This window comes from Gossypium raimondii, chromosome 9, assembly GCF_025698545.1.
Source record: "Gossypium raimondii isolate GPD5lz chromosome 9, ASM2569854v1, whole genome shotgun sequence".
Classification (NCBI taxonomy): domain Eukaryota; kingdom Viridiplantae; phylum Streptophyta; class Magnoliopsida; order Malvales; family Malvaceae; genus Gossypium; species Gossypium raimondii.
Genome location: NC_068573.1, coordinates 48943907 through 48956052, shown reverse-complemented (window position 1 = coordinate 48956052; position 12146 = coordinate 48943907). Strand labels below are relative to the sequence as shown.

The 12146-nt window shown below is 32.6% G+C and overlaps 1 protein-coding gene and 1 long non-coding RNA gene across 3 annotated transcripts; one reads left to right on the top strand and one right to left on the bottom strand.

Annotated features, from left to right (window-relative positions):
* The first annotated feature begins 3072 nt into the window (after nt 1-3072).
* On the top strand, nt 3073-8242 carry LOC105800716 (two-component response regulator ARR2). 2 transcript variants are annotated; one of them, XM_052620953.1, is made up of 7 exons: nt 3073-3529; nt 3930-4082; nt 4183-4563; nt 4681-4757; nt 4854-6008; nt 6093-6184; nt 7646-8242. In XM_052620953.1, exons 1-6 carry the CDS (start codon nt 3352-3354, stop codon nt 6165-6167), a joined length of 2019 nt encoding a protein of 672 aa, XP_052476913.1. In that variant the 5' UTR covers nt 3073-3351; the 3' UTR covers nt 6168-6184; nt 7646-8242. The 2 variants fall into 2 exon arrangements, with proteins under 2 accessions (XP_052476913.1, XP_012487455.1); XM_012632001.2 differs by lacking the exon at nt 7646-8242 and having other exon boundaries at nt 3074-3529; nt 6093-6536.
* A 940-nt stretch (nt 8243-9182) lies between these two features.
* On the bottom strand, nt 9183-11535 carry LOC128032479 (uncharacterized). Its single transcript, XR_008188683.1, has 3 exons — nt 11391-11535; nt 10832-10916; nt 9183-9466 (listed from the first exon to the last, which is right to left on the bottom strand). It is a non-coding gene; the product is annotated as an uncharacterized LOC128032479 (long non-coding RNA).
* Between the last annotated feature and the right edge of the window lie 611 nt (nt 11536-12146).

Genomic DNA, 12146 nt, shown 5'->3' with positions numbered 1-12146 from the left:
TAATTTTGTCCTCGATTCACCATACATGTGTTTGAAATTTGCTTCGAGTACTTTAAATATGTACGTTATATTTATATTTGAGTTGGCGTTCATGTTTTAATAATTAAATTAATAGTTGAGTTTTGATTAAAATTTTAGTTCAATAATAATAAAAATAAAAAATATTATAAATTTGATTTAATCAGTTTAAGAGCAGATTTTATTCCGATTTTCAAGTGATTCACTTAGATATCGATTCAATCCCTTTGTTTGGATTAGTATATCAATCCATTTGTGATCTAACATGTCTAATTTAATTCAAATAATATTGCTTGACATTTAGCACCCGAACTAATAATTAAGTCGATAGAAAATCATAATACTGAAATATTGAGGCTTTAATGACATAAATTACAATAATTTAAATTTAAAAACATGTAGAGAAATTAATATATTTTTCAAATATCATTCACTTTCATGTGTTATACGGCGCGTGGAGTCCAACTTGCAAGAAAAAAAATTCAATTTTCTCTTAAAAAGCATCTCTTCCAACATAAAAAAGCTAAAACAAAACAGAACAAGATTATTATTAAATCATTTTAAAAGAGAAAATAAGGAAATCGGTTGGGTTAAGAGGAAATAAAGATAAAGTTACCCTGAGGGTTTAGAGTTTTGTATGGTTACTTTTTTTTATTTTTTTATTTATTGGGGTTTGGAGTTAAAAAAAAAATTGGGGTAATGGGGGTAAAATGGGTTAAAACCAAAGTTTCTTTTTGACAGTAAAAGAGTTGAAAATTCATCGTAAGAATTAAAAGGTCCAAACAGGGAATATACGGTTTGCAGCATACTTTATTTTTTAGGGGTCACAGCTTTTCTTGAACTCCCAAAAAGCAAATCTCTTATGACTCCGCTAAAACTAGGCCGGGCCAATTTTTTTTTTTAAAATTCAGTATTTAATAATTATATTAGATTTTGGTCATGGAGCCTGAAATCTTACTTGAGATGTTTTGAGTTTTTATAATTCTATAAGTTTGGGTAAACTATATTTGATATTACTACACTATTAATAATTTTATATTTTAGTCACTTCACTTCAAAAAGTTAAAAAATGATCATTGAATTATTCAAATGATTTCATTTTAAGTCAATAAACTATTCAACACGGTGGATCCGTACTCATTGACGAGTAGAATAACATATTATAGACCAAGTTGATCCAAATGAGAATAAAACTATTTGGATTTTGATTCATAGATCCACGATGTTGAAACCAGTTTCATTAAAAATAGATTGAATTGTAGAAGATAAAGGAAAGAAGAGCTCTCGATTGTGGTAGGTAGTATGAGCAGAGAAGGCAATATAACAACGATTTTAACAATCCCATGACTTAAAAAAAATATTTCGAATAATTCATTAATTATTTTGTAACCTTTTAAAGTTGAGTGAACATGGGTATACCATAATTTTAATAAAAAAATATTTGTAATGATTAGTGAATTTTTTGTTGAGTGAAATTGAATATTTTGAGATGTGGGATATTTGGATTCAAAATGATTATGCGCACTTGCTAATATTTTGGATATTAGGTTAAAGATATGATATGCTTAATTAATACATAATTTTGGAGGTCTCGAAATTATTAAAATATACATTCAATAATTTGTCCATTAATACAAACTAAATTATCACATAATTTATTCTGCTATTAAAAGTAAACGAAAAAAGTGAATAAGAAAATTATATTTTTTAAAAGAAAAGTTATAATATCTTTAATATAGATTTGTTTAAAATTTGATATTCTTGTTTTCATAGGTTTCACTTTAAATTTAAAATTAAATTTTGAGAATGCAAAAAAGGAGTTTATTTCCGTATTTATATGCGCTATTTAATAAATAAAAACAATAAATAAAATTTACTTACGTTGAAAAAGAAAAAAAATCAAAAGACTGCAAAAACAACATAAGCCAAAGAGACCTTATCTATGAGAGTGGTTGTATGGGACACGTGGCAAACGGGGGGCAATAAAGAGATAAAATATTATTATTATTATTATTATTATAATAAAAGCTTAGTCAGAGAAGAATATAACTTGACAGACGTAAAATAGTTGAAATGTTAACATCAAACCCTTAAAAAGAAGAGCTAAATAATAATAATAATAAATTTTAAAATTAAATTATGATTTTTATGTATGAATTAAGTGTTATTTACATAAATAAAGAAATTAGGTTTTGAAATTAAAGTGTGTTTTTCAAAGGGTTTGAAAGAATACAGAATTAAATTTAAATGAAATTTAAAAATATGCGAAACATTTTGGATAACAAATTTGACTTGGTAAAACATATCAAATATGAAGTTTGGTGGGCAGTTTTTTTTACCGTCATAATAAAAAAAAATCTATACAGTAAAAAAAACAGCTTATATAGTATGTTTGGGTTAATTTTACTAAACACCTCCAAACTATCATCTATATTTTTAATTTACTCCCTAAATTTCAAAACTTTTTGATTGAGTCATCAAAGCGCCACTATTGCAACAATCGAGTTTTTCCAACGTTAAATGCTAGTTCAAACATCACGACAAGTATATTTAAGACACATGAATCAAATTGTAAAAATCAATGTACTCTGTTGCACAGATAGTTTGGATGTGTTACCAGATCTAAACTATCTATTATAGTAGGTGTACACATGCTTATAATTTGATCCACATATTGCAAATATACTCTACGTAATATGTCGACTTGACATTTAACATTCAAGCTTATGGCTAAGGTGACAGAACACTCTAGATTAACAGGATACTAACACTTTAAGGATCCAATTAGCACATTTTAAAGTTAAAAGTCTAATTTAAAACCTAGACAATAATTCAAGGACTTTTAGGAAATTAACCCATGGCACTTTTTGTTTTTTAACTTTGACATGTGTTTTGTAGTAGATTTAGATGTGTGGAGTTAGTTAACTTCATGTATGAGCTGGATCCACTCTTCAAGGACTGACCCACTTTTAAATTAAAAAAACCAATAATAATAAAAGAAATTTCATTAATTATTTTATATTAAAATAAAATAATAATTAATCATCACCCGAAAAAAAAAACGCAGAGAAACTTAAAGATGAGAGACATGCAAATCTCTTCAACTCCAATCTCACAAAAAAAAATTATCTTCTAAATAATCCAAAATCTCTCTTTTGGTTCAAAAATTTTTAAGCTTTTATAAACTTTGGGGTTCTTTGAATTTATATTTTCAACTATGTTGTATATCATCAATCTACTCAGTTCAAGTTTAAGCATGTGAAAAAAAAAAGAAAAAGCTAGAATCTTTATGCAAAATTATTTTTTTCCTGGTTTGTTTTTGGATCAGTCAAAATGAATTCAAGTAGTGGGAAATCATATATGTCAACTGCTAGTTCGAGTGTTCTTTGGAAAGCTGGTGGAGATGTAGTTGCTGATCAGTTCCCTGCTGGTTTACGAGTTCTTCTTGTTGATGATGATCCGACTTGTCTTATGATCTTAGAAAAGATGTTAAAAGCTTGTCAATATAATGGTATTTTCTTGTTTTTAGGCATAGTTCCTCTTTGGGTTGTGTTTAATTCTTTGTTTTGATTACTGATTTATGATTTTTTTAAGGGAATGATTTTATTTATTTATTTTGAGCTTTGAATGAACTGTAAATGAACAATTTCTTGGGTTTTTGATTTTTTTGTGGGTTTATAGTGGGAAAAAAAAAGGAACAAGAAGATGGTATTTGATTCTTAGATTTGGGGGAATAGTATCGCATTTTTGTAGTTGTTTGAACTATGATTTTTGTTCCTGCATAGTTTGTGTTCGACAAATTGCTTCAATGATCTGATTTGTCTTGATTTGTTTATATGTACAATAGAGGTTGATATTGTTGTAATTTGATAGATGAATGGTTGATTTGTGATTGGTAATTTTTTTTGCAGTTACTAAATGTAATCGAGCCGAGACCGCATTATCGATGCTAAGAGAGAACAGAAATGGGTTCGATATCGTCATCAGCGACGTTCATATGCCAGATATGGATGGATTTAAACTTCTTGAACATATTGGATTAGAGATGGATCTGCCTGTTATCAGTAAGCACACACTTTATCATGTTTCGTAAATGCTTTTAATCGAGCACGGTTTGAAAGTTTCACCCTTTTTGGCCTCATATTGAACTCGTGTTTCCTGCAGTGATGTCTGCGGATGATGGAAAAAATGTTGTTATGAAAGGTGTTACGCATGGTGCCTGTGATTACCTGATCAAACCAGTTCGTATCGAGGCGTTGAAGAACATATGGCAGCACGTGGTTCGGAAGAGGAAGAATGAGTGGAAGGACTTTGAGCAATCGGGAAGTGTGGAAGAAGGAGATCGGCAACCAAAACAATCTGAAGATGCAGATTACTCATCCTCAGCTAATGAAGGGAATTGGAAAAGCTCAAAACGGAGGAAGGACGATGAAGATGAAAATGATGAGAGGGATGATACATCAACGCTAAAGAAGCCGAGGGTTGTTTGGTCTGTTGAACTCCATCAACAGTTTGTTGCAGCAGTTAATCAACTAGGCATCGAAAGTACGAGTCTTTACTCCATTTTCTTTTACAATTTACTGAATGTTACATCTTCAATAATCGATTGACTATTGTTGTCTTCCCTTTCGTATGATTTTTCTGGTTGATCTTCTAATACAGAGGCTGTCCCGAAGAAAATTTTGGAGTTGATGAACGTTCCCGGACTTACTAGAGAAAATGTTGCCAGCCACCTTCAGGTATGATAAAGTTCACTAAATATGAGCATTTAGTGAATAATTCTTGTAGTGACGTTTGGTTTCATGATGATAATTACTTCGTTATCATGTGATCAGAAATATCGCTTGTATCTTAGAAGGTTGAGTGGGGTATCGCAACACCCGAGTAATCTGAATAATTCTTTTATGAATCCCCAAGATGCAACTTTTGGGCCACTCGATCTTCAAGCTCTTGCTGCCACTGGTCAACTTCCCGCACAAAGTCTTGCCACGCTCCAAGCAGCAGGGCTTGGTCGGTCAACTGCTAAATCAGGCATACCTATGCCCCTCATTGATCAAAGAAACATTTTTAGCTTCGAAAACCCAAAGTTAAGATTTGGAGAAGCGCAGCAACAACATGTGAACAATAATAAGCAAACGAATTTACTTCATGGAATTCCAACAACTATGGAGCCAAAACAGCTTGCCGGCTTGCACCACACGGCGCAATCAATGGGAAACATGAATATGCCGGTCCTTTCCCACGGTTCACAAAGTAGCCAAAATAATCCGTTATTGATGCAGATGGCTCAGCCACAGGCTAGAGGACAAATGCTCAATGATTCCACTGTCGGTCTTGCTCCAAGGCTTCTTTCACCAAGGGGGCAGTCCATGTTATCCAATGGAATGGCTACGAATGTCTCTACAAGAAATGGGGTTCCGGAAAATATCCGAGCCCCTAGTTATAATCCAGTTTCTCAGACGTCTTCGATGTTTAACTTCCCCATGAATCACACTTCAGAACTACCTGGTAACAGTTTCCCTCTTGTAAGTACACCAGGGATTTCTAGTCTCGCACCCAAAGTGGCTTTTCAGGAAGACGTTAACTCAGAAATCAAAGGATCAGTGGGTTTTATGCCAAGTTACGATATATTTAATGACTTGAATCAGCATAAACCCCAAAACTGGGAACTACAGAACGTAGGCATGATGTTCAATTCCTCTCGGCCTTCGAACTCTCTTCAAGGTAACCTTGATCACACACAATCGATTTTAGTTCAACAAGGATTCTTGTCCGGACAGAACAGGAATTCAACCGTCATAAGTAAGGCAATGTTCTCAGCCGGAGATAGTACTGGCCATGTGAACGCTCAAAACAGTAATCAACATCTCAACTCCCTTCTTGACAATACAGTAAGGGTCAAATTCGAGAGAGTTGCTGATGCGGCCCCTGCCAATCTATACCCTGATCACTTCGGACAAGAGGATCTCATGAGTGCTCTTTTGAAACAGGTTGGTTCCTTCTTCTCTCTTTATGATACTTATGGGGATATTATATTACTCATTTTAACATCGAAATTTCCAATCTTCTTGCAGCAAGACATCATCGCACCGGCTGAAAACAACGATTTCGATTTCGATGGATATTCCATCGATAATATTCCAGTTTAACAGGACCGGCTAAACAGGTATCTGTTACCATTTGGACCGACAATTACAATGCTTGTAAGATATTTCTGCATGATAATGCAAAGGCGATCGTGCAAATTTTTGATTGTTTTTTCGGTAACGAAATCGGGCAGGCAAAAAAACACTAATTTTTAGGGTCTTTTTTCAAGTTGGTGAACCAGATTGTTTTTCTAGTCATCAGCAAGATCATAGGAGACTTATTTTCTAACTCTAAATAACAGATGAAATTTGATCTTCTATTTTGGTTTTGTTTTTATTGTTATTCTGTTTTTGTGGAGGAATTGACTGTTATGTATATACACCATTTGATTGCTCTACATATAAGCCTGTCTGGGTATTCATTTATAGCTATTTTATTTATCAAATTTATCATGAGATCCTCCTATATGTGTTAGGTCTAATTATGATTTTAGTCCCCATATTATGTTGAAATTTGGAATTTTCTCTCTTTATAATTTGTTTTTATTAATAAGTTGAAATTGTAGTTGTAAAAATGATAGCGGGTTAGATATCTGTATTTAACAGTGCTTCACGCTTGGATGGACCACTTGAATATTTGAATGTGATTTATTTTTATGGATAATAGGTTCGATATTCATTTAGAAAATTTAATTCTTTTTGGTCCCTGGAAATTAGGTCTACTTTGGTATTTGTATTATTTTTAGTTTACTTTGGTATATGAATTTAGCAACTAGATTCATTTTGGTCATTGAATTTGAATTCCGTTAAGATTTGATAATGTGACCAATGTTTTTGGAACATAACTTGATTGATTGGTTAGATCGACTGAACTGAGAACTGATCTATATATTAGTTCGAACAAAGGGATTTAACTGATTGAATTGGAAACTACTTGAAACCTGTAAAAAATAAAAATTGGGGACAAAAATTAGTAGTTGAATATGTTGAATTGATTTAATATATATTTTTAAATTTTTATCGAAAGCTAATTAATTATTTAATTATTGTTGGTCTAGCAATTGCACTAATCAAAAGTATTGAATTGAAGACTTGTGTTTTGATCGAATCAATCACTAGTTTGGTTAATAAAACATTGTTGTGACACTCAAGATTATATCACAATATCAATCTAAATGTTTATGTAATTTTATTTTATTTTATTTTTTGTTTTCAAGTGATATTGTGACACAATTTTAGGGTAATCAAACTTTTATATTTTTAAATTTAGAGGTCAAAATAAAATTTAGTTGTCAACTTGAGGTGGATAAAAGAAATATACATATATTAAAATGGATATAATTATGGACAGCCAAAATGAAGTTGGTTTTTAGTAAATGTATTGGATTTGAGGCTGAAAAGCAGTGATGGGCAGTTATTTTTCACATATTTATATTTATTTAACATACACCCACAACCCTTTGAATAATCAAAGATTAGGTATAAATACAAACACTCTCTTTGTTTTCCTTAAATGTTTAATCCATTGCTTCTGTCTCTAGTCTTGTTGATAGAAAGGAGAGGACAGGGAAAGAAAGTGTCGGTTCAGTTTTGACAGATGAAGAGAGAAAGAGGATACTCTAAGGTTATTGTTATGCCATGATGGTCCCAACGGGAGAGTGCAACACGGATCACCTCCAAAGTGATTTTTTGAGGGATTGCGAAGGGTCATCTGCTATCTACAAATTATGTAACAACTTGTCACGTGTCGTGCTCTAGAAAAGATATAACAACTTTTATTATTTTATTCATTGGAAAACATCTAAAAACATAAAAGGAAACATGTGGTATCGTTTTTTAAGAGGCAAGATTAGAAAGTATAAGATGAACCCACAGTTTTAAAGGCTTTTTCAATCCCATCATCATCCATGGTCACAAAGCTATCCGTAAAATGGGTTCCTTGCAGGCTTTGTTTTGTTTTCTTCCCTTCTACACCTGTCCCCTCTACTACTTCAGTTTCTTTATATCACCCACATCTAGAGGTGTTCATCGTGATCATCCACATGACCCATCTCATTTTGGATTGAATTTGGATTTATATTTTTTAATGTGTGTTGATTTAATTCGAGTCATTTTATTGTTTATAAACAGTAAAATAAGTCTTTTGAATCGGCCTCAACGAGCTTGGGTTTCAGAAAATTTTGGATTTGAGCTCCAACTTAACCTATGAACACCTTTTTGTAACACCCTTAACCCGTATCCGTCGCCGGAACAAGGTTTAAGAGCATTACCAGAGTTTACAGATCACTCTCAGATATTTTATATTACTTCACATTCATATCAGAAATTAATCATATCGTCCATTGTATGAGCCCTCGAGGCCCAAAACATACATTAGAAACAAGTCGGGACTAAATCGGAATCTCAGAGAATTTTTCGTAAAATTTTAAAATTTTTCTAAGGTGCAGGGGACACACGCCCGTGTGGCTCATATGGCCAAGTGACACACCCGTGTCTTAGGCCGTGTGGTATTTGAAGTAGGGCACACGGCCATGTCCCCAGCCCTTGTAACTCTCTGACTTGCAATATATTTAAGTATAGGGGTCACACGGCCAAGCCACATGCCCGTGTGTAAATACCCGAGCATTTTGTTTTAAAATTTTAAAGTGTAAGGGACACACGACCATGTCACATACCTATGTACTAGGCCGTGTGTGTAACACCCCTTACCCGTATTCAACGCCGGAATAGGGTTCGAGGCGTTACCAGACTTAACCACAAGAAATCATATTATTCCGAGTCGTGTGAATTAATCTACATTAAAACCATTCAAAAACAATCATATTGTCCCTTACACGGGCCCACGAGGCCCAAAACATACATTGGGAGTAGTTCGGGACTAAACCGAGAACTTTGGGGTCTTTTGGGAAACTTAGAAAATTTCATCATGAAACAAGGCCACACGCCCGTGTGGTTTGGGACACGCCCATGTGGGTAGGCCGTGTGGTCACACATAGCATACTTAGGCAAGCAAATGACCATAAATCAGTTAATAACATATCATCCTCATATCATCATTTGTCTTACTTAATCATCCTATTTAGATCATTAAAAAAATATTAGCTTCACATTCACACAAGGCATTAACACATGCATAAGCTTATAATCAACATAAGCCATCATTCATAATTGTATATCAATTGAACCATAAACTATATTAGGCCAACACATTTGGCCTCATTAACAATGACACAAAAATTCAAAAGACAAAGTCCCTATACATGCCATAAACTTAAATTACTTGCATTCACTTATACCCAAATGATAATTTGATAGTGTGATAACATCTCCGGCGATCTCCAACCCGAGCTAGCTATATAAACCTATAAGATGAGAGAAAGGAAAATGAGTAAGCTATAAAACTTAGTAAGTTAATATATAAATAATAAAAACTTATTAATATGATTTTATCAGTCTTCACAACATGTTCTCAAAATAATACAATCATAAAAGCACATAGTTCCAATATTTACTCAAGTTCGTATCTAGCTGTCTACTCGAGTCATAGTTACTAAATTATTTATATCTTGAGTTACGGAACTCCAAATTAAGTTCTGTAAATTTTCTCTGAAACTAGACTCACATATCTTCTTACCATAAAAATTTCAGAATTTTTAGTTTATCCAATAAGTACAGTTTATTCTTTAAATTCGTCCCTGTTCCACTGTCTGACAGTTTTGACCTTTTTACACTAAAAATTAATTATCTTATCGTACAGAATTCGGATGATATTCTCGTTTGTTCTATTAAAAATAGACTTATTCATAATTTTAAACATATAAATTATAACCCATAATTATTTTTGTGAAATTTTTTATAATTTTCCAAAGTTAAGACAGGGGATTCCGAAATCATTCTGACCCTGTCTCACTAAAATTCAAATATCTCATAATATGAAATTCTTTTGTTTACACCATTTCTTTTATATGAAAATAGACTCAATAAGATTTTATTTCATATCTTATTCAACCTCTAATTAAATTTCCACCATTTTTTGTGATTTTTCAAAATCACACAACTACTGCTGTCCAAAACTGTTTTATTTCAAATTTCACTTTTTCATGAAACATCATAACAATATGCTCAACATTCAATAACATAATTCAACTTGCATGCATGATACAAGACTTTATCACTTCACTTACTCCTTTGCAACTTTACCACATTTCGATCACATATCGAACACATTGCTCATGAGTATACACATACATATACCTGCACTTATCATCACATAGTCACACATAATTTCACTTAGTCGATTTTCCCGATGAACACTTCGGAATGATAACAGATACACGGTGGTTCCGCACATAGCACCACCCTTATGATCAATGCTATCCGATACACATAGTAGCCTACACTTAGTACTGCACATGTGACCAATATCATTCGGTACACGTAGTAGCCTGCACATAGTACTACACATGTGACCATAACTATCTTATACTCATAGTAGCCTGCACATAGTACTACACATGAGTTCTCATGACGTCCTTCGTATCCTTTTCTATTTCGAAAGTTCAACAGGGAAATTTCTCACTTATTCTCACTTTGCCAATTTCATCCATAGTTAATCTCAATTCATAATTTACATCAAATAATCATTCAATATACAACCATATCTCGTGTAATATAACAAAATATTATAATATAAGTAAAAACGATATATTATTTACTTACAAACTTACCTCGACACCAAAAGGGCAAAAAGGGACATAACAGTCAATTCTCGTTTTTCCCCCCGTTCTAGGTCCGAACCTCATTTTCTTTGATCTATAATATCACATTTAGCCTAATTATTAGTCACATTATTCAAATCAGTCCACAATTCATACTTTTGAAAAATTACAATTTTGCCCCTAAACTTTCACATATTTACAAATTAGTCCCTAGGCTCGTAAAACGAAATTTATGGAATTTCATCCATATCAAAGACTAACCGAATTATTTAGGTGCTCATAGGAGCCCATATAATCCCCAATTTCACTCATATAACTCAAAATCTTCATACTTTACAAATTAACCCCTAATAGCATTTTACAACAAAAATCACTTAACAAGAAATGTTCAACACACAACAAGGTTTCATTTTCCTCCATTAAACTTCACAATCAACTATCATGCTTTCATGGCCCAAAACCCTAGCCTTTCAATCATCTTGCAAATTAGTCCCCTATTTAGCTAGCTTAAGCTTCAAGGGTTCCAAAAACATATAAATCAACAAAAACAAACATAAATTTCACTTACATGCAAGGGTTTAAGTTTGCTGAAAATTTGAGTTCTCCAATGGCTATTCTCTTGGTGAAAAACGGTGGAAGAAGATGAGCAAAGAAATAAAAATGATATTTTTATTCCTTTTTGTTTATTTTATCATATAATAACCTAATACCAACCTAACCCATCCAACATCATAATTACACTCCATGTGCATCCAATTTCTCTTTTAATGGTCTAATTACTCAATAAGGACCTCAACTTTTAAGTTCTATAGCTAATTAACACATTTAGCTAATAGAACACAACTTTATCACTTTATGCGATTTAGTCTTTTTGACTAAATTGAGTGCCCAAACGTCAAAATTTTCAAACGAGATTTTCACGAAATCATTCCGTGAAATTGTAAACCATAAAAATATAATAAAATAAATTTTCTTACGTTGAATTTGAGGTCTCGAAACTACTATTCTGACTAGGCCCAAAATCAAGTTCTTATAGTGTGTCACACACGGCTGAGACACACCCCCGTGTCTCTGCCCATGTGGATAAAATAATGTCATTTCTAAGCCCTATTTCTCACCCAATTTTTTCTTCCACCTATACCAACATTTAAACACTTAAACACATTCCCAATCCAATACAAGACATTTAAATCAAGCCAAGACCAAGTCATATACATGATATTTTCATTACTTGTATTCATAAACTCTATTTTACCTAATTGATCAAATTCATCCATGTACTTACTATCATTTGACATTTCAAACACACATCAAGCCATATTTA